Raw genomic sequence first — 23,609 nt, 5'->3', positions numbered from 1 at the left:
TATTTCAACCCTAGCAAGAAAGCCAATTGCACGCTTAAACTTGATGGGGTGCCTTTAGAGCGTGTTAAAATATTTGACTACCTAGGGATAAGGATATCTGATCGACTGAAATGGCACCCACATATTGAGAAAATGGCCCTGAATCACAAACATGTCCTGGGAGTCATTGGGAGGGAACATAGAGCTTCAATTTCGAGACCCATAGCACCTGCACTGGAGATTTATTCTGCAAAAGCTATAGGTAGTGCATTGTATGGAGCGGAGCTCTGGGGTTTCAACAATGTTGATCCCCTTGTAACGGCTGAAAATAAGTTTTTTCAGGGAGCTTGTTTCACTACTTGGGGGTACTCCAAATAAACTACTCCAATATGACCTTGGACGCCGATCAACCAACGATCTTATTACCCTGCGTACGCTTCTCTATTGGGCTCGTCTGTGGCGTACACCTGAGCTATCTAGCTACGCAGATGGCCTTAGAGAAGTCATGAACATGCAGGGGTCCCATAAAATTGTTTGGCTTACCAGGGTTAAGAAGTTTTTATTGGCTATTGGTTTTAATATTGCATGGGAGACCGGTGTATCGGTGTCTAAACTGGAGATCAAGAGAGCTTATTGGCTATGGGTTGATGCCCAAGATTCCAGAGATGCCAACCTGGGCAGGTTGACAGATGAGTTCCGCCTACACAAGACAGTACATCGTCTTGAACCCTATCTGGATTTCATTAGGCCTTATATATTCAGTTTAGACTGGGAACTCTTCCTGTTCGAGAATGTACCTGCAAGTGGAAACCCCCTAACCAAACACCTGCCAATTGCCCGTTTTGTACCAATGCACCCAAAACCATCCCACACTTATTTGTATGTTGCGCCTATAACAAACCCAGGTCGAAATGGTTAAAACCTGTTTGTCGTCTGCTTGAGACCAAGAATCACGCCTCTGCCCTTAGAATCTTGCAGACTGATCCTAACACCACCCTAGCTTGTGGGGTGGCCAAATTTCTTAGTTGGGCATGGGTGATTAGATTGAAAGTCCTAAGATAATTTTATATGGCGACCGCTTTTTAATCATGTCCAAAGCTATAACTGGTTTAATGATTTTTTTATTATATTCTTGTCAAAGTGTTTATGTAATGTTTTTTTATAAATTAATTGTATTTTAATTGCCATGTGCTTTTTAAGATATTTCATATCGAAATTAAGCTTTGTACTACTACTAATCTACAACTTAGTTTCTCAATTCTTTACAGGGAAGGTAATTAGAGCCACAGGAATCAGAGTGAGGAGAAAAATGCTTCCACTCAATAAATTTCAAGTAAACCTACACAAACTGAACATAGGAACTAAATGACCCAACGTTTGGTGGATGGTTTGTCTTTCCCTTCTTGAGAGACCATAGGATTCACACTTGGTGGAATGTGTTAAGAATGATTTAGCATTGGGCGCTAGAGAGCGAAACGCAAGAAGGTCGCACTTTAGTGCAGCTGTGCTGGACAGGCGTCAAAGATCCGTGAAATATCAGTCCATCCACCACCCTTATGTGCACAAATTGAGCTGCCGCCATGCCACGGAATGCTGCCCCTGCGATGCTGCCTGAAAGGAACTACAACCATCACGGTGTGGTGCGGACTGCCGACGTTGTGAGTCGGGCCGCGGCAGGCCTCAACTGCTGAGTCGCTGTTGGGCAGAGTGCTGAGAGCATAGCGCGTTGCAAACCACCTGCCCCGCTGAGACGTGCCGGAAGAGCGGTGAGCCAGCAGATGCTACATCGGGGCCGGTCTGCCGCCCGTGTGCACACCAAAGACTGTCGACCGGCTGGGGCCTGCGGAACTGTTTCACGGCGTGCGGACTAGGGCGACCGGGCCTTGCGTCGTAGTGGCTGAATAACACTGTAGCCGTGCAGCTGGAGTGGGCGCGTCGGGGACACATGCCGCGGCCGCATAGCAGCCAACGAGTGAACGGCGTTGCGGGTGCGGAGGATTCGGATGGGGTCACGGCTGGTCTGAGCAATAACGCATTCTAGCACTGGCTCAGAGATAGGGGCAGGCCTGGCTTGGCAGGCGCACACGGATATGATTGCTACACGTTCTCCTCTTCCTCCCCGTTCTGCAGTACAGTCAACAAGCATCACAGGGTCTCATACTGGCATCGACCTGAGTCGGGGGCAGCGCCAGTGAGTACGTGGACAGAGCTATGCCCGCCGGGTGAGCTGCAAGACACTATCAGGCTGGGGTGCAGCCTCTGGGCCCAGCGCATACTGCACTTCTACCCTGCTATTCAGACAACCAATATAGAACTGTTGGTGAAGCGCCGGGCCTAGGACTATACATGGCCATTCAAAGGGGTCACATACATATCTACAAGAGAACGGTGCAGCGGATGCGGAAGTACCGGGCTGCACCGCACTCGCCCCAAACAAATGCACCGCGTAACGGAATCGGAGGTGGCCACTGGCCCAAAGCAGAGGCCGTACACAAGGACATTCACTGTGCTCCTCTCCTTCTCCCCTTTCTCCTCCCACCCCCCCCCCCCCCCACAGGGCGGTCAACATATAATAAAGGTTGTGCAAAGGTGCAGACCCGAGTTTGGGGTAGAGAGCACCGGCGACTGAGCGCAGTAAGAACATAGGCAGTGCTGGACCCGTTGTGCGACAAAGCCAGACCGCGGTGGGGCCCTGTGCCTACTATATCCTCCACCCTACTCTTAAGGCATACTATACAGTACTGTTGGGAGGGCCCTGGTCTGGGGCTGTATGCGGCTGTCCATCGGGACCCACACCAAAAATTGCGCAAGTTCCTCAGTGGACAGCATGGGTAAGCCGGACAAACGGCACACAAGACTCACATTCGAGTCCAAGAAAAAAACACATCCATCTCAAAGCGACCAGGCAGACTCGGGTCAGAATCCAGAGAACATGGGAACCCTGCAGCTGGCGGCGACTTTCTATTGACGCCAAAATAGACACACTAAATCAGCATCTGACTGTATGTCGGCCAAACTGGACAAACAGGCCTCCTGGTTCACAGAGCCTGAACACCGCAAGAACGTGCACATAGTGGGCATACCGGAGCCTAGCTTAGGCCCAAGTGTGTGTCCTGCCTTAAACCTTGTAAGAAAATAGTCCCTTGAGGCTGTAATTAAGACCTAGGTAGTAACACATGTTACAGGGGATGTCCTCATGGAAGGTTAAAAGAGGAGCCAAGGTGGTTACTAAGGAGGGGCTACTAAGCTTATTGACTAATGAAAAGCCACAATTAACAAAAGACAAGGACAGGAGTCAATTAAAAAGATGGGGGGAAAGTGGGCAGAGCTTTGTGCACAAATCTTGAATACAGCATGTCTCAAAGAGCTAGCGCTGCCTAGGCGAGACCTAAAAATGAATCGGACTACAGACATGGGACCGTTGGGCTAAGCGACATCCATCCCCATAAGCACTATATAGATTGGGCACACGGAATTAGGAGATGTCCAGGGACAATCGTTAATAAATAGATTTTAAATTGGAACCAAAAAGAAAAAAAGATTACAAATCCTAGGTTTCCCACGACGTCACAGGTATGACGTCATCATGGCGCACAGAGGGACTCGCTGCCTCTTACATATACGGTCTCCCAAAATCAGTCCGGTACTCAGCAGCGGACAAGGAGACTGTTGGGTACACAGGTGGTGCTCTATCTTTGATGACGTAAGCTTGGTTGAAAACCTGCTTGAATTATGAGAAAGAAGCTTGCACAAGAGGGCGGGTAGGAGAAAGTATGCTGTGACAACATCGGCGACACAGATTAACAATAATTCACTTATCCCTAATTACAAGCTTGGCTTAGCCGATCGTGCCTGATACCAGTAAACACTTTTAAGCATTCATTGTATCTGATGTTTTTAGACTACCATAGCTAAAAGGAAAATAATTTAAAAACAAAAGTAGTTTGGTCGCTCCATGACCTTGGGTCACATAATATGGAAGGCGTGTGATCATTAACACTAGACCCATATATATTGCCAGCAAACACTGTATAACATTAAGTCTATATTCTTAAAGGGGCAATACGTAAAAACTAAACTACACGAGAACCCCATCCATACAGCTCTTAAACTAGCGATATCAATCCACTGCGTGAGAACGACCTGGAAGAAGTAAAGGAATATAACTGAAACAAGCATCTACATCAGGTTGATTTTTCACTGAAAACTGATACCCTAGAGACCCGATAGAATCAAAACTCGTCACAATTAAGGAGGATTGGTTGAGGGGTATGAACAGAGTACATTACTTCACCCTAGTGAGTGTTTTTCACCTACAAAGAGTGTGACAATAAGACTGCACCACTGTCCAGGACCGCATGAATTGTGAAAACCCAAGAACTCGGGTAAGCACAGCAACTTTAGAGAATGTTTTTACACATTTTTATCTCACACTTCTCACATAATTTTCATCTACAGGGGATGTTTGTTAGAATTGCATCAGAATCATTGGATACATCCTTGACAACTAATCACTGGTCTTTAGAACAAATATTGGTTTCAATCAATAAGAATAGTGAATAAATTCCTCTGTAGAAATGGCAACAACCCAAACGTGTCATCTACATTGAGAATATTCAGCAGCACAATTTTCCCTTTTGTATTCCAAGGGAGGTGCCCCTTCCCCCCCTCTCTTCCTCTCCCTTTTTATTCGCATGGCAAGAAAAGCATGGGCCATCATAATTCATGAAAATGTTTATAGATACAGGACTATGCAAAAGATTTGGGGTCTGAATTCCTACAGGGAAGTATGGTCCTACTTCCACCTCCTTAACCCTTTTGTCTTGTAAGACATTCCCTAGAACAGAAGACCGAGACAGGTGAGAGCCTTAGGCCTCACTTATATGCATGGTGTGCATGCATAGCAAAGCAGGGATACACACAGCAAGCTCTAACGAAGGTCCCAGACCCGGACGGGCACTGAGCGGGGGACAAAACATGTTGGCAAACACAGAGAAGGTTTAGTTGGAACAATTACTCCCAACAAAAGCCCCAGAATTTCCTTTAACCATATCCCAGGTAGCCTATGAAAAAAAGAAAAAAAAACTGATGGATACACCTGTAGATATTTTTAATAATATACTTCCCACCTGGATCCCTGCTTATCCAGTTTCGATTGATTGAAGAACTCTCATCCCAACTTTGGTTGAGTCTGTCCTGGTGGGTTCATCCTGCCAGAGTATGAATAGGCGCCAATGACTAAGCATGTCACTATCAAAGGAGTGAGACGTCTAATCCAATACCTTTTGATAGCCAAGAGGTACAATGAAAGGATCTATATTTGCATTCATGACTAATTTAGGGAACTGTTCCAGTTGCTTTTATGTGTGATTGATTACTCCGGAGGAGTGCTGTTCAGTGGACAAGGCAAAGGTGATAAGATGGTGGCCCATTCATGTAGGAGGGAGGATAAGACCAGGCCTAGGGGTTGACCTGCAATGTGTGACCTCTGCCTCCCATCCAAAAATGACACAAAGATGCCATAACAACCAGGACGTTACTGGCCTGGCTAAAAGTGGAATCTTCGGCACAAATGTTTTAATGAAGAAGACTAGTATTCCTGGCTCCCTTGATGGGTAAGGCCTACAAGATCTAAAAGGTGGTCAGGAAAAGCCAGGTGGGTAGAGGGTGCCCAGTATACCAAATCATAATTAAGAGTGATGCTGACTTCTTCAAATGCAGGTTCCACAAAATAATCGTAAAGGGTTGACTACGGAGTAGGATTCGAAGACCAATGCCATGGCCTACCCCTTCCTAAAAAAAGTTCAGCCTTCAGAGATCGCAGTCACGATATATCTTCTTGAGGCTTCACAAAGCCATGTCTCAGTGAGGAAAAAGAGTCAAGAGTATAGTGGCGAGCTGAGAATACACCTACTTAAGCTTTGCAAATTAACACATGTTTAAAACAGCAGTCTTTATGAGACTCCGAGACTGTGTTGCCTGTTCTAGATAACCCCTTCTGCATTGATCACATAAGGAAAATGAGTACTTGCATTCTGTGATGAAGATCTATTTGAGAGAGGTACTAGTTTCTAAAATGTGAAAGGAATTAAGTGAAAGAGTGCAGCTAGGTGCTGTGGGTTTAAAATACCTCAGATGGATAGACACTGAACTAGTTCTTAGAGTGGAAAAGGAAAAATAGAAGAAAGCCAGCCAAATAGCTTCTCAGAGTGTGGTGAGGGGCCATCGATGGTAAATCCAAGCCTCATTCCAAAGTCAGAAAATACGGATTACAAATTAGAGATATTCAGATAAGCATTAAAAAGCAACAATGTTTGGTAATTTGAAGAAAAAAATTCGAAACAAGATTAAACAGGACGGAGTACACACTTTAAATGACCAACGGGAAAGCTTAAATAAGTGAAGAGCTTCAATCTTCAATTAGGCAAAGGTTAAAAAAATTTCAAAAGAACCACCAAGCCATCTTTTTTACAATGTCCTTAATAAATAAAACACCAGAATGAGCAATCAATACAAATTACCTTTAAACATCTACTATACTTGGGTAATGCTTTCTCTTAAACTGTGTTACCAATTATTTTGTATTCCCATTGTTGAGATTGCTTGCGAACTAGAGATAATCCCGTAATAATATTCAAAGACATAATAGTTTTCTCACCGTATCAGAGTTCCCTTCCAGTAGTGTGTTAATTGCTCTGTGAACATCCCCATTACAATCATGTAGAGCCACCATACACTCATCCTGGTTCTTTCCCGTCACTTCCATCAGCTGTAAAAAAAAAAAAAAAGATCTATAATAACTTCCTAAGTTATACTTTCAGATGCTGCAAAGTGGTGACAGCCCACCACCATTCGCTACCACACCAGTTTAGGTTAATTTATATAAAGTCTAAAAAACAATCAGACAAAACATTCATATGCATTTTGCTGTGTATTTCCAATTCCCTCTCGGTGATACCCATATTGCAGCTAAATCAGGTATAGGTATACTCATCCATGAAGAACAGAAAATGTTACGCCACTGTAATCATTGGTCTAAGCTTGTATAGTGAAGATTTACACAACGTGCGCTCTTACCATTTAGCGATGGGTTTAGAATATTACAGACTGTTTTCTTCAAGTCTTATTTTCAGCTTCAGTTGTCAAAATGATGTGAGATCACGTACCCAGAGTTGCAAAATAATCTGGCATAATAATATTTCCTCCGAGTGTATACATTTTTCAACCTTGTGGTATCAGTAATACTGGGATAACCCCTTCCTCCACTAATTCTACAGAGAGGTTTGAGGGTAACCTGTGCATCTTCACCACCCAGGACAACACTTCAGAATCTTGTTCATTAACATGCAGTGCAACACAATTATCAGAGAACAAGCTGCAAACTAATGGCAAGAGCTAAACAATTGAAGATTCATGGGCTGTGTAAAGTCTGGGCTTATCTCCCATAAAGCAGTGGATAAACCATGTCTATATAACGGTCCAACCAACCTAAATCTCCGATCTACATAGCATATCAATAAAGAGTTATCTAGTATACATCTCCTTTGAGGATCCTCTAGCTATTTCGCGTATGCCTGCAACAGATTGGACAAATATGCCTTTGTGCACAGCAAACCGAAGGGAATAGGGTTTGGGGCGGTCACAGGAAGGAAGTCAACTCTGAAACAAGATGAAAACCATAAACTCGGATATTAACCTACACAGAGCAGATTTTCCAAAAAGTAGTACCAGAGCTGGCCATAACCAGAGACACTGGAATTATGCAGCATAGGTGGCCGTGGACCAAATTATGTGGCAGGGTTGACTAAAAGAAAAGGCACATTATGTACATTATAGCGACACATTGTGATAAGATCACATCATTACGTTATCATTTTTACACATAGTAACACTGTCTGGGCAAAGTTTTCACCTTCTTAGTACCAATTTAACAGCCAAACACAGTAATATGCAACTGGAAAATGACCATTCGACCTGTGTGAAGGTTCTTCCATTGAAATGTGTTGCCATGTTTTTAAAACATTTTGATCCATTTGAGCTAGAAATCTTTTCTTTGTTAAAATATGCAGATTTTGCAGCATATGACAGATTATGTGATATACGCGGCAAATCCATTCCAATGCGAAAAACACCACAGGCACACAATCGCATAATTTTGAGGTCCAAGGAACACATTCTTTTGGAAGTGACAGAGTTAGAAACACATGCAAACTAGGAAAACGCATTAGTCCAAAACATCGATCTGAAAAATGAAATGGGGAGGTCTAAATATGTACTTGTAGATTTCCTGATTACTCAAACATATGCAGTTCAACACAATCTGATACTAAGAAGTCTGCTCATGAATGTATATTTGTTTATTCGTTGAATACAAAAATATCCTCATTTTCAAAATGATTGTAAACAGACTAAGATAAAAAAATAAGTAGGCTTTAACAAAAATAGAAGGAGCAATATACAAATGGTGTTGATGCTGGAAGTTGCAGAAAGACTGTGCGCCGACCTGTTTATGGACGAGCGTTCCTCAAGCCAAAGTTATTCACGCTTTGTTAGGTCTCACCAACGTAGCGCACATGCGCTGCATAGGAGAGCCTTTAGCCGTCCCTCTGCTCATTTTCAAGCACACACTTGTGCTTGTGGCGGCCTCCACCTTGCAGGAGCGAGCAGGAGCGTGCCACAAGCACGAGTGCAGTGCTTGAAAATCAGCAGACTGCGCATGCATTTTTCGCTGTCTTCATTTCGCACATTTTCTATCCTACTTTCACCTGTGTGTTTTACATTGTTGTCTTTGCTTTCCTTTTTTCGTATTTCTTTCTCACCTCATGCCTTTTGTTGTTTTCTTCCACATTATTAAAAATAAATCCTATTCCATTCCACGCAAATATTGACTTTACTTTGAGCACGATGTTCTTTCATTTGGAGAGAATGTGTTTCTTCGTAGGTATACAATACTTGTTAGTGTCAGGGGTACTTGTTATCTATCAGACGTAATAAACGCCCCATTGAAATCATTTTACTGTTTCAGGAATTTAGGATTCTCTATGCACCAGCGCCTACCAACCATTTAACGACGTTCCGCATTATAGTATTTTATTTGGTTAATCAAGTGTTTTGAAAAATTGTGTGTAGCGCCAAATGGCAGTCTTTCATCCACTTTGCAGCACTTCGATAGACCAAGTGGCTGTAATATGCTCTCATATTACTTAGAAGTTTTGCCTCCATCAACAAGGTCCAGTTTCATCAAAGAATGAATGGGCCTTCAATTGTGTAATTTCCTGATGTGTTTAATTACAATTCCTTAATGTTTAATTAATTGTATTTGACACATGTATTTTGTCACGCTTGCACACTGGGTCATCAGGGTTTTTGCAGTTGTTGCGTGCTCTAGGGTGTAATCTCTGTTGTGGAGTACTAATGTTAAAGAAGGAACAGCGTGACCCTTGATTGAAGAACGGATAACACTATGCAGCATGGATGTTAAATCCTTATATACATCCATACCCCATCAAGATGGGATAGAAGCAATAGAACACGCACTACTGAACACAGAGTTGGATTTGAATTTCAAAGTCTTTCTAATTGAATTGCTATATTTCACTCTTTTCCACAGTTACTTTAAATGGAAAAATCAATACTATTTACAGCAAACTGGAACTGCCATGGGAAATTCGGCAGCTCCAGTGTATGCGAATCTCTACATGGAGCGATTTGAAACGGAACGTATTCTAACCCAAGAACCGTGGAAGTCTCACACTAAGCTCATATTGAGATATATAGACGATATGTTCATCATATGGACTGGCCCAGAAATGATGCTCATGGAAGCAATCACTGAACTCAACACAAGAGATGAACGTATTCAGTTCACATCAGAGATCAACAATACCAGGATCACATTTCTGGATGTGGAGATCCACAGAAAAGGCTCACAGTTTGAGACTGGCATTCATCGCAAACCTACGGACCGTAACAATCTGTTACATCGCAACAGCTTCCATCAAAATTCCTTAAAGAAGCATCTACCGTACTCACAAATGTTAAGAGTAAAAAGGATAGTATCGTCACCTGAAAAAGCTGAAATTAGAATTAAGGAAATGGAAAAAAGATTCAGAGACAGAGGATATCCTCAAGATACATTGGATGACGCCAGAATAAGATGTGCACAGAAAAAATCTATTAACAAAAACAACAAAGAAGGAAAACACAAGAGTGGTGATGGTGTCAAAATATTCAACAAAAAGCAAAGCATTTAAAAACATAATTAGAAAGCACTGGATGATACTATCTCAAGAAACAGATTTTAACAACATCTTCTGTGAGATGCCTCTGTTCGCCTATCAAAGGGCGAGAAATCTGAGAAGCATGATTAAACCTAGGGAGCCCAAACCCAATGAAACCTTTCATGGAACATTACCATGTTACAATTGCAGTCACTGCAATAGCATCATTAGAGGGAAATGTATTACCCATCCCAGCAAAGGTTATAAAATCAAATTACGGGTATCAGCCACATGTGACACAATGAATGTCATCTACCTGTTGAAATGTCCCTGCGGACAAGGTTACGTGGGAAAGACTGAGAGAAAAATAAAGACAAGATTGAATGAGCACAAATCAAACATTCGCAATAAAATTATGAAGTTAACAGTTGCAGCTCATTTTTGTGAGGCTTCACATAACATAAGGCAATTAAGGTTCACCATTTTGGAAACTGTTGGGAGGCAAGAAGGTGTGGATAATAACAAGAACTTATTACAACGTGAGAATTTCTGGATTTATAAAATGGAGACCTTGAAACCGACTGGAATGAATGACCGCACGGAATACATTTGTTACTTATAAAGACATTGTTTTTTCACTTGATTACCATGACATAGCATGTATAAATCTCATTGCTCCCGTTTATATTCAATTCAATTTTCATGGCAACACATAAATAATTTCGAATGTGTTTAATACTGTCACTTAGAATTGATTATTTAAGTCACGGCATGCCTTAATCACTTCACTTTTGTGTTTTAATTTTCACGTTTTTTTATATTCTCCAAGTGGCTGCCAGGGATAATCTTGGGCTGAGTCCGTTTTCGTTGTTGATTAAAGTGTTCGCGAATCAGTATCGCCTCATATGCAGTCCCGGTTAACAGCACACTGAACGTTTTTGGAACCGGCCGATAACGAGCGTCCAGATACTTTCTCCTTCACGAGTAAGTGCACGCTGCTTACCCCTTTTTTTTGCGAGCGTGAAGACGCCTTTTCGAATAACTCCCAATACCAATTAACCTCAGGCACATCACTGTTCTTGTTTTTTACTAAGATGAATTACGACTATCACAACTAGAACTTAAATAGGCGGTCGCCTTTCATTTTGTTCGCTAAACCTTTAATTCACGTCACGGTTTACCTAGTTTTCTTTCACTCGCTCCTTTAATCAGAAAACCAATAAGCACCAGTATACAGCTGCACGTTCTCCCCAGGCTATTTTGTTTTAACCCTCGTAGTTTTAACTTCTTTATTGATTCACCCCGCCGTAGTTGTGTCACTCTGAATTAGACTAACAATGGACACTTGATTATTTAATCATTTAGTTTCTGATACAGGCAGAACTATTTTCATATGTGTGTTCCTTGATTTATCCTCATACATGATCATGTACTTTTGATTTATAGAACCCAGTCCCTGATGAAGGCTAACTATTAGCCAAAATGCATTGGATGGATGAAACTCTGGGTATAAGGCTGGATGCCATAAACTTGTTTTGAACTGATCAGATGAAATAAGTAAATAATGCATTAAAAGAAATAAAGGATCTTTGAATACAAAGGATTTGGTTATTGTTTGATGATCCACATTTAAAGTAGTTAATAGAGAAAGAACTCTACAACCCTTTTGGGACTAAGCTGTGACTAGGGGACGTCACCCAATCAAGGGTCACGCTGTTCCTTAATTAATTATATTTACATTATTCTGTGCGCGGTCTGCATTGGACCAAAGGAGCCATGGTTTATTATCAAGAAGAGAAAGACTACTAAGAGTACAATAAGAAAACCTTTTGCCAGAGACCTTTGTATCCATTTCTATGTGACACGCAATGGTCTTTCACTTTTTATGGGTTTAAAATCTAACAATGGACTTCACACGTTTTTAGTGGCCACATTACCAGTCTTCACTGCTTCTTCGTGTCTTTACTCGAACTGAGCCCCCAGCAATGAATAAAATTCATACCAGAGCATTAAAAAACGAGCATTGGCATAGCCAATAGGTCTCGCCTTTGGGACCTTATAAGTATTTTATTGTGCAGCACAATATCCTTGGTGCAACATCAACTGTTGCATAGCTAAACACTTATAAGGTTCCAAAGGCAAGACCTATTGGCTATGCCAATGCTGGTTTTACTTGGTAGAGGGAGTACAGAGCTGAGAACAGAGGCAACTCTGAGAACCAGCATAACTAGACTCAATGTCAGGAATCGAAATGCCATACTGCAGAGGGCTAAAAAGAATGGAACATAACGCTATGGAACATATATTTCAGGCCCATTTTAAATATGAATCTATAGGTGAAAGGGAATATACACTTACAAATTAGGGCAGATTATGAAAACAGCAACAAGAACGCCAGAAGCAACGTTACAGGACAAACAAGGATGCAGAGCAAACAGTCAGAAGTTCCAAAGAATGAAATGTACTGCATTATTTACTTATAGATGTTAAGTTGTCTGACTCAGTTTTGATTAACTACTTTGTGAAACCCTTCGATGCTCATGACGGAATGGTTCCGTCATGAGCATCGGTGCCCCTGGGGTCATGACGAAACTATTCCGTCATGAGGCCAGGGGCACAATATCCCTCAGCTGCAGACAGCAGAGGGATTTCCTTCTCTCCCCCAAAGCCTCAAGAGCTGGGGAACAGCTCCCCCAGCGCCTGAGGCCCCATCCCTGGTTTCTGTGCAATGACTATCAGCGCGCATGTCGTGCTGTCGTCATTGCACAGAAACTGAAATGAGCCTTTAGGCTAATTTCAGATTCACTTTCTATGTGCTCAAGGGGCTACCTCAGCCCCTGGGCACGTAGAAAGACGGGAGAGGTATCATCGGAGGGGAGAATCTCCCCTTTCCAGTGGTACCACACCCCAGTGGGTCCCTGCTCAGGGATCCAACCACTAGATTTCAGGGATGGGGGAGCGACCCCTTGGGCAAGGGCTTTTGCTCCCCCAAAATAAATTTGGCGTGATTTAGACTTTTTGCCCCCCCCCCCACTCCCCCCGCACCCCCCAATTCCCCCCGAAGGCAAATGGGGCAGTAGCTCCTAAACTGCCCCCTCCGTGGGGGGGGGGGGCCACTAGACAGGGACTTTTTGGGCGCATAAATTATTAGGCTGGGGGCTGCCCATAAAGGGAATGCGCATGTCCCCAACCGGAAAAAGTTACAGCCTTTCTGCCTCCCCTAAATTGCTAAATTGAATTAGGGTGGGGCTGCCCAAACCGGGCATGCCGATGCCCCCACCCCGGCCAGAAAATTAGTCTTTCTGCCCCCAATCTACCCACTTGTGGGCAGAAAGCCCACTAGATACTAGGGATTTTTTTTAATTATAATTAGTGGTGTGGGCTGCCCAAAATGGGCTGTAAAGCAGTGTCAGAGGAAAGTGTAAAGCATTTGATGTACACACTCAGTCAGCAAATGGTCTCACACACTCAAGAACTGAACTCCAGGCTGTAGGAGAGTAGGGTCTGCAATCCTATGATCACCCAGATTTTTTGCTTTTGTTTCACTGGTTTACGACTTTCTCTGGCTGTGGGCCTGCCAATCAGACCCACAGCCTGGCTGTTCTCTTTCTAAATTACCACATGTACCCTAGGTGCATCTACCAATTGGTACTGGGCCACCTTATCAGACCCTGTAACTCAGGGCATAGGTGTACCCAGGGCTGCCAGGGGCTGCAGCATGTATTATGCCACCCCTGGCTGGCCTCCTAAATTTGACACAACTGGCTGCAGGACAGCTGGGGCAAAGTCGTGTAATCACCCTTTGCTGTAGGTGTAGTATACCTATACCTAACCCTAAAATGGACACACAGATTCCTATCAGTCACTCCTATGGCAGGCCTTGACAATCCTGAAGGCAGAGTGCTTGGAATCGTGTGAGATGGTGCTCTGGCATGAGCTGAGCCCGTCTGCAGCTTGCGGAACCAAGTCCTAACAGCTGTTCCATGATATCGCATACCATATACTCTTAAGTGCATTATAATCCTCGCGGTTAAATGCTATCTTTGGTATTGCTTTATCAAAACATGTCGAGTAAGGTGTCATACGAATTGGAATACTAACCCCTCGCCAATTCTGGCGACGGGGTTAGCATTCCACCCTTCTAGAGGGACACGACATGTATGTAACTGTGAACCCCGGTTAAAGTTAACTGAAGCCTCAGCTCCACAAAATGGATGCTGCCACCACAGACACGAGTCTGACCTCCTGCTGCTGGGAGTCCTTCCAGCGAGGGAGGCCTGGACAAAGGGTTTCCTGTCCAGGGCGGTGCTAGCACCGTCCCAGACATGGTTTTGTGTATCCTGGGTAGGCAGGGCTTTTCAGGAAGGTGACTGCTGAGTGGCACCCCGGTGCTCACTACGCATAGGCCAGTCAGAACCAGTTCCAGGGGCACACCAGCCCCTGGCCTGGGGAAGTCCGGCAGGGGAGGGGTGTAACCACCCCCCTCCTGGTCCCACCCATAGGCAGGACCTAGTCACCGGGTCAGCCCCCTTTTTTAGTATAAAGATAGGAGCGGGCCCCCTGTTCAAATTAGATCATCTTTGGAATCAAGATACCACTTTCTTCGAAAGGACTTCACGATTTCTTCTTCAAGATTCTCCCTTGTGGCTAAGGAGTAGTCACCCTGCATCAAGCGGGCACCATCCTAAAGAACACTGCGGTCTGCTGCAAGTCCTTCTTCACGAATCCGACGACCCAGCTCGACGAGACCCGGCTTCCCTGGCACCTCTGACCTCTACTCACCTCTACAGCCAAGCTGAGAACCGTGAGTGCGACGAGACCTCGAGGGACCGACGATCGCCAAGACTGCACGACATCTTTACTGCAAGCCCACCGTGTCCTCCACTGGTGAGTGCTTTGGGGTCCGAGAAGCCCCGACCCTGCGCAGCTCCAGCACCCAAGATCAGCCTCCCTGCATCTCCACGATCGGCGTGGGGCCCTTCTGCTGTTTGCTGTGCACCGCGTTGTTTGGCTACTAGCCGGCTGGCTTGTGGCCTTCTGAACGACGCCCAACGACTTCACGACTGCTGGTCTGGTTGCTCCAGACTGGCCCTTGCTTCCTTCTTGAAGAGAGGCACCCCGGACCCTCCTGGTCCACTCCAGACGCCATTTTAAGTCCACCGCGTGGGCTTGAATTTGCCAAGGCTTTGTTGCCCAATCCTGGGTCCAGCGACGCCGACAGCTTCTATCTTCGTGGGACAGCTCGATCCTCCATCCTGGTCGCCGACAAGGCCTCCTGGTCCGTGATATCTTCGAGCTACAGCGTCACCCACTCACCTTGTCGAGGTGGCTACCATCCGGTGCCCTCCTGGTGCCCACTGACTACTGGCTAGTAGTCTCGAACTTGGTCCCCTCTGCTTTCAGGTGTCATCTATCTTCGAGATCCAGGCTTGGATCCAACTGAACTTTCTTCACTGGTCACCGGCCAGCATCTTTTCTTCCGGCTCCTGGTCCGTCTACGAGGATTCCCGACGTCTTTTCAGACCTATGCAGCTGCAGCCCCTGGGCTAGGTAACTTCGGCATTTCGGTGCCCCAGCATAGCCTCACTATCCAAGGGTCAGAATCTATCTTCGTTTTCTCCCTACCAGGTCGGGTTCGCCCGAGAACACTAACTTTCTATTTCCTAGCTACCATAGACTTTTGTCCGCATCTCGCGTGAGAGTGCACACACTGCACCCGAGTCCCCTAGGCCTCCTAGTCGTAATCTAACGATTCCCTAGTCAAGTCCTAGCGATTCCAAAAGCTATTAGTACTGTACTTACCTGCTAGGAATTTCACATTCCACTTTCAGAGTATATGGTTTTCCGTGCCCCTCGGGCATTTGTATATACTGTGCTAACTTAAGTATTTTTGTAAGAGTTTTGGTTTGTGCTTAGTACCCTGTCCTCATAAAGAGTACAGGGCTGTTGTGATCTTTAATAAATAACTGTTTATTTTCATAACACTTGTGTGGTGTCCTTTCACTTGGTGTTCAAGGGGTATATGTGTGGTAAACGGCTGGCTTAACACGCCCTCTCAAGTCTTTAGCCTTAGACTGCTCGTATCCATGCTACTAGGATAGCTGGTCTATAAGGTTGACTTACAACCAATCATCAATAAGGGTTGCTGGACTGATACATAGTGGGCACTAGAATAGTGACCACTGCATATCAGGCCACCTTCTCACATTGGTGAGCAGCGGTTGGGATTTGAGCTTGCTGTTGTTTTACCACACGTATCCTAAGAATATCTTGTTGAAAGATCACATAAGTACTGGTAGGTACATATAACTAAAGCTTAGAATACTCTGAGTTCTACTGAACCAGCTGTTGTAGCTCCTCAAGGCTTAGCACACCTTGGCTGCAACTCTAGCAAGGGATCAGTAGGTAACACATAGTGTAGGTAGGTGCATCACTTACACCACACTAGAAGCAGTATGTCGGACAAAGGAGGAAACACTGAGTCTCCCCTTGTGTCAGTTGACCCTCCACAGGTCATACCTTCAAGATATACTGCACTTGGTTTCCATGAGTTACGACAAGTGTGTACTCTCAGGAAACTAAAACAGGGGTCTAACCCCACAACTGCTTTTCTGATTGGTCTCTTAGAAACTTATGATGCAAGGAGGGCTGGTAACCCAGACCCTTCTACTTCAGAAGGCAATATACCCTCCCTACAGGGACCCTTTGATAGCCAGGACCATCCCCTTCAGGAAGCAGATGATGCTGATGATGAGGATGATGACTTGGAGTCTAGGGGTGAGGCAGACCAGGGACAGGTAGAAGTCGTTAGACTAACCCGGACCAACTTAAGCAGACATGAGAGGGACTCTAGGGGAGCCCTGGGGCCACTCTCAGGTCAGCTTAACATTGGGAGTGGACGAGTTAGGTCTCTATCTAGAGGCTCTAACAGATCCCTTCATACCAATGGCTCTCAACGTTCCTCTCAAAGGGGAATGACATCTCCCCAGAGGAGAGTGTATGAAGCTAAGGAAAAGGCAGCCAATCTGAGGATTGAAAGGGAAGAACTTGCCCTGGCCAAAGAAAGGCTTGCCTTTGCTAGAGAGCAATAATTGAGTGGGGCAGTCCCCACTGGTGGCAGCATAGTACCTAGCAATAGGGAAAGGAGTTTTGACACAAAACACCTTGGTAAGATAGTGCCCCCCTTTAAACAAGGGGATGACATCCACAAATGGATTACTGCTTTGGAGAGGGCCTGCACTGTGCAAGGTGTTCCCCCAAGTCAGTGGGCAGCTATCTTGTGGCTCTCCTTTGAGGGTAAAGGAAGAGACAAGCTCCTCACCACAAGGGTAGAGGATGCTAATGATTACCAAGTCTTGAAAAATGCACTGGTTGATGGGTTTGGCCTAACCACTGAGCAGTACAGGGTGCTGTTCAGGGATACCCAGAAAACTCAGTCTCAAGATTGGGCTGACTTTGTAGATTGTGCCACTAAGGCTTTTGAGGGCTGGTTGCTGGGCAGTAAGGTTACTGATTATAAAGGATTGTACAATTTGATGATGAGAGAACAAATTTTAAACAATTGTCAGAACCAGTTGTTGCATCAGCATCTTGTTGACTCAGATCTGACCTCTCCCCAAGAATTGGGAAAGAAGGCAGACAGATGGGTTAGAACAAGAGTTAAACAGAACCAGGGCCAGAATCAAGGTGGTCAGAAGAAAGCAGACCAGAAGGGTAAGGATTCTAAGGGGGAACAAAATGACCAGAAGTCTTCGACAGGTCCCCAACAACCCAAAGAGGGTGGGGGTCAGGCTCCCCAAAAGAAGAAAGAAGGCCAATCTAAAAGGTGGTGCCAATACTGTAAAAGTAAAACTCACTGGTTTAGTGAGTGCACCAAGAAAGGAGGAGGAGGGCAGACTCCTGCCACTGCAGCCCCTAAGGCACCTGTGCCCCCTAGTACAGTCAGCAGTGGTAGTGCACCTCCCAAGGGTTTAGTAGGGTTAACCCTGGGTTCTGAGGGGAGTGACAACTTAGTTGGCACCCTTACTCAGGCTGTCCTTGTCAGTACAGGGGATATGGATATGTCCCCTGACATCAGTCCCAATACTTTGGGCAAATACAGACAGACACCTTTCATTAATGGAAAAATGGCTCAGGCCTATAGGGACACTTGTGCCAGTGTCACAATGGTGACACCTAGCTTTGTGGACCCTGGACAGATCATGCCAGGTACAGAATTCCTGGTGACCAATGCAAGCAATGTCACTACCAATCACAGTATGGCAATTGTAGCTTTCTCCTGGGGAGGGGTAACTGGCCAAAAGAAGGTTGTAGTTAGTTCAGACCTCCCAGTGGATTGTTTGTTGGGCAATGATTTGGAGTCATCACAATGGTCAGAAGTGGAGCAGAGGACTCATCTGGAAATGTTAGGCTTGCCAGCACATGTGTTTGCTGTGACCAGGTCACAGGCCAGAAAATGCCCCACTGAACAGGTGCTGGATCCTGGAACAATGGACCAGACACCTTCCAAGAAAAAGAGCAGTAGGGTTAAGGCTGTGCCTTCCCCCTTGCCCCAGGTTGTGGATCAAGTCTCAGAGGAGGCTGACCTACAGGAATTGAGGGAAACTGAGCCTAGAGAGTTTGAACTTGATCAAGTTGAATTCTTGGGTTCAGGGGGACCCTCAAGGGAAGACCTGGGGAAGGACCAGTTAGACTGCCCTTCTCTTGAACCCCTCAGACAGCAGGCTGCTGCTGAGGCTGCTGGGAACGCCACAGGTACCCACAAGGTATACTGGGAAGATGGACTCCTGTACACTGAGTCAAGAGACCCCAAGCCTGGCATGACCAGGAGGCTGGTTGTACCCTTGTCTCAGAGAGGTTTCCTACTTACCTTGGCCCATGAGATTCCCTTAGCAGGTCACTTAGGCCAGACAAAGACTTGGGACAGGCTTGTCTCACACTTTCACTGGCCTCACATGAATGAGGATACCAAGGAATTTTGTCGCTCCTGTGTCACTTGCCAAGCCAGTGGTAAGTCAGGTGGCACAACAAAGGCCCCCCTTATACCAATGCCTGTGGTGGGGGTGCCCTTTGAAAGAGTGGGGATTGACATTGTTGGTCCAATGGAACCCCAGACAGCATCAGCGCACAAGTTTATACTGGTGGTAGTGGATCATGCCACCAGGTATCCTGAAGCTATTCCACTTAGGACCACCACAGCACCTGTGGTGGCAAGGGCCCTAGTTGGAGTGTTCTCCAGAGTGGGCTTCCCTAAGGAGGTTGTCTCTGACAGAGGTGCAAACTTCATGTCAAGCTACTTAACTGCTATGTGGAAGGAGTGTGGTGTCAATTACAAATTCACTACACCCTATCACCCACAATGCAATGGGCTTGTTGAAAGGTTCAACAGGACCCTAAAAGGGATGATTCATGGACTACCTGAAACCCTCAGGCGTAGATGGGATGTCCTGATGCCCTGCCTTCTGTTTGCTTACAGAGAGGTCCCACAAAAGGGGGTTGGCTACAGCCCTTTTGAACTTTTGTATGGGCATCCTGTGAGAGGCCCCTTGTGTTTGGTGAAGGAAGGATGGGAGAGACCTCTCAAAAAGCCTGCAACCAACATAATGGACTATGTACTTGGTCTCCGCTCCAGGATGGCTGAGTATATGGAGAAGGCATCTGAAAACCTTAAGGCCAGTCAAGAACTTCAAAAAGCTTGGCATGACCAAAAGGCTGTCCTGACTGTTTACCAGCCTGGACAGAAGGTGTGGGTGCTGGAGCCAGTGGCCCCAGCAGCACTCAAAGACAAATGGTCTGGGCCCCACACAATTCTTGAGCAAAAGGGAGAGGTCACCTACCTGGTGGACCTTGGAACTCCCAGGAGTCCCCACAGGGTACTCCATGTCAACAGGCTCAAAGCATATGTCGACAGGAAGGACATGAGCTTGCTCATGGCCATAGATGAGGGACAGGAGGAAGAGAGTGACCCTCTCCCAGACCTGCTCACTCAGAATCCTGATGATGGGTCAGTAGATGGTGTTGTCTTTTGTGGCAGCCTCTCTGAGCATCAGCAGAAAGACTGTAAACAGGTTCTTCAGTCTTTCAGACATATGTTCTCTCTGACACCCAGTCAGACCAATTGGTGCACCCATGAGGTTGACACTGGTGACAGCCTACCTGTCAAGAGTAAGATCTACAGGCAGCCTGATCATGTTAGAGACTGCATAAAAACTGAAGTGCAGAAAATGTTGGAATTGGGAGTCATTGAACCCTCAGATAGCCCTTGGGCTAGTCCAGTAGTTCTAGTGCCAAAGCCTCACACCCAAGATGGTAAGAGAGAGATGAGGTTTTGCGTAGACTACAGGGGTCTCAATGCAGTCACTAAGACTGATGCCCATCCAATACCAAGGGCAGATGAACTTATAGATAGATTGGCTTCTGCCAACTACTTAAGTACATTTGACTTAACAGCTGGGTATTGGCAAATCAGGTTAGCTGAGGATGCCAAGCCCAAGACAGCATTTTCAACCCCTGGTGGGCATTATCAATTTGTGGTAATGCCCTTTGGTCTGAAAAATGCACCTGCCACCTTCCAAAGGTTGGTGAATCAAGTCCTTACTGGGCTGGATGACTTCTGTGCAGCATATCTAGATGATATTGCTGTCTTTAGCTCCACCTGGGAGGATCACCTGGTCCACCTGAGGAAAGTGTTAGAGGCTCTGCAAGCAGCAGGCCTCACTATCAAGGCCACCAAGTGCCAGATAGGGCAGACACAGGTTGTATACCTGGGCCACCTTGTAGGTGGAGGCCAGGTTCAGCCACTGGAGAGCAAAATACAGTCAATCAGGGACTGGGCTCCTCCAACCACCCAGACTCAGGTTCGAGCTTTCTTGGGCCTGACTGGATACTACAGAAAGTTTGTCAGGAACTATGGTTCCATGGTGACACCATTAAATGAACTGACAAGTAAGAAAATGCCAAAAAAGGTTCAGTGGACAGCAGGCTGTCAAAAAAGCATTCGATGACCTAAAGCAGGCCATGTGCACAGCACCTATCCTTAAGAGTCCAGACTACTCCAAACCATTCATTGTCCAAACAGATGCTTCTGAGTTGGGTGTGGGAGCTGTTCTTTCTCAACTGAATTTTGATGGTCAGGATCAGCCCATTGCTTTTATAAGCAGAAGGCTGACCCCCAGAGAGAAGAATTGGTCAGCTATTGAGAGGGAGGCCTTTGCTGTGGTTTGGGCCCTGAAGAAGCTGAGGCCATACTTGTTTGGCACTCACTTCAAGATTCAGACCGACCATAAGCCCCTCTTGTGGCTAAATCAGATGAAGGGTGAAAACCCCAAACTGCTTAGGTGGTCCATTTCCCTACAGGGGATGGACTTTACAGTGGAACATAGACCTGGTACTGATCATGGCAATGCCGATGGGCTTTCCAGATATTTCCACTTAGAACAAGAAGACTCACCTGGTCACGGTTAGCTTATTGTCCCAAAGTTTGGGGGGGGGGTCATGTAGGAGAGTAGGGTCTGCAATCCTATGATCACCCAGATTTTTTGCTTTTGTTTCACTGGTTTACGACTTTCTCTGGCTGTGGGCCTGCCAATCAGACCCACAGCCTGGCTGTTCTCTTTCTAAATTACCACATGTACCCTAGGTGCATCTACCAATTGGTACTGGGCCACCTTATCAGACCCTGTAACTCAGGGCATAGGTGTACCCAGGGCTGCCAGGGGCTGCAGCATGTATTATGCCACCCCTGGCTGGCCTCCTAAATTTGACACAACTGGCTGCAGGACAGCTGGGGCAAAGTCGTGTAATCACCCTTTGCTGTAGGTGTAGTATACCTATACCTAACCCTAAAATGGACACACAGATTCCTATCAGTCACTCCTATGGCAGGCCTTGACAATCCTGAAGGCAGAGTGCTTGGAATCGTGTGAGATGGTGCTCTGGCATGAGCTGAGCCCGTCTGCAGCTTGCGGAACCAAGTCCTAACAGCTGTTCCATGATATCGCATACCATATACTCTTAAGTGCATTATAATCCTCGCGGTTAAATGCTATCTTTGGTATTGCTTTATCAAAACATGTCGAGTAAGGTGTCATACGAATTGGAATACTAACCCCTCGCCAATTCTGGCGACGGGGTTAGCATTCCACCCTTCTAGAGGGACACGACATGTATGTAACTGTGAACCCCGGTTAAAGTTAACTGAAGCCTCAGCTCCACAAAATGGATGCTGCCACCACAGACACGAGTCTGACCTCCTTCCAGCGAGGGAGGCCTGGACAAAGGGTTTCCTGTCCGGGGCGGTGCTAGCACCGTCCCAGACATGGTTTTGTGTATCCTGGGTAGGCAGGGCTTTTCAGGAAGGTGACTGCTGAGTGGCACCCCGGTGCTCACTACGCATAGGCCAGTCAGAACCAGTTCCAGGGGCACACCAGCCCCTGGCCTGGGGAAGTCCGGCAGGGGAGAGGGGTGTAACCACCCCCCTCCTGGTCCCACCCATAGGCAGGACCTAGTCACCGGGTCAGCCCCCTTTTTTAGTATAAAGATAGGAGCGGGCCCCCTGTTCAAATTAGATCGTCTTTGGAATCAAGATACCACTTTCTTCGAAAGGACTTCACGATTTCTTCTTCAAGATTCTCCCTTGTGGCTAAGGAGTAGTCACCCTGCATCAAGCGGGCACCATCCTAAAGAACACTGCGGTCTGCTGCAAGTCCTTCTTCACGAATCCGACGACCCAGCTCGACGAGACCCGGCTTCCCTGGCACCTCTGACCTCTACTCACCTCTACAGCCAAGCTGAGAACCGTGAGTGCGACGAGACCTCGAGGGACCGACGATCGCCAAGACTGCACGACAGCTTTACTGCAAGCCCACCGTGTCCTCCACTGGTGAGTGCTTTGGGGTCCGAGAAGCCCCGACCCTGCGCAGCTCCAGCACCCAAGATCAGCCTCCCTGCATCTCCACGATCGGCGTGGGGCCCTTCTGCTGTTTGCTGTGCACCGCGTTGTTTGGCTACTAGCCGGCTGGCTTGTGGCCTTCTGAACGACGCCCAACGACTTCACGACTGCTGGTCTGGTTGCTCCAGACTGGCCCTTGCTTCCTTCTTGAAGAGAGGCACCCCGGACCCTCCTGGTCCACTCCAGACGCCATTTTAAGTCCACCGCGTGGGCTTGAATTTGCCAAGGCTTTGTTGCCCAATCCTGGGTCCAGCGACGCCGACAGCTTCTATCTTCGTGGGACAGCTCGATCCTCCATCCTGGTCGCCGACAACGCCGCCTGGTCCATGAGATCTTCGAGCTACAGCGTCACCCACTCACCTTGTCGAGGTGGCTACCATCCGGTGCCCTCCTGGTGCCCACTGACTACTGGCTAGTAGTCTCGAACTTGGTCCCCTCTGCTTTCAGGTGTCATCTATCTT

At 46.3% G+C, this 23,609-nt stretch overlaps 1 protein-coding gene across 4 annotated transcripts in view; it reads right to left on the bottom strand.

Annotated features, from left to right (window-relative positions):
* The window catches only part of UBAP2 (ubiquitin associated protein 2), a 1,436,418-nt gene that overhangs the window by 1,183,281 nt on the left and 229,528 nt on the right, over window positions 1-23,609 (bottom strand). For all 4 annotated transcript variants that reach the window (XM_086960301.1, XM_086960303.1, XM_086960302.1 and 1 more), the window contains exon 4: window positions 6,638-6,748. In XM_086960301.1, coding sequence (XP_086816427.1) covers window positions 6,638-6,748 — 111 coding nt within the window. The remainder of the gene's footprint in view (window positions 1-6,637; window positions 6,749-23,609) is intronic.

The sequence above is a fragment of the Lissotriton vulgaris genome, chromosome 3_1, assembly GCF_964263255.1.
Source record: "Lissotriton vulgaris chromosome 3_1, aLisVul1.2, whole genome shotgun sequence".
In the NCBI taxonomy this organism is placed as follows: domain Eukaryota; kingdom Metazoa; phylum Chordata; class Amphibia; order Caudata; family Salamandridae; genus Lissotriton; species Lissotriton vulgaris.
Note: the sequence above shows the minus strand (reverse complement) of the source record. Positions and strands in the feature narration are given on the sequence as shown.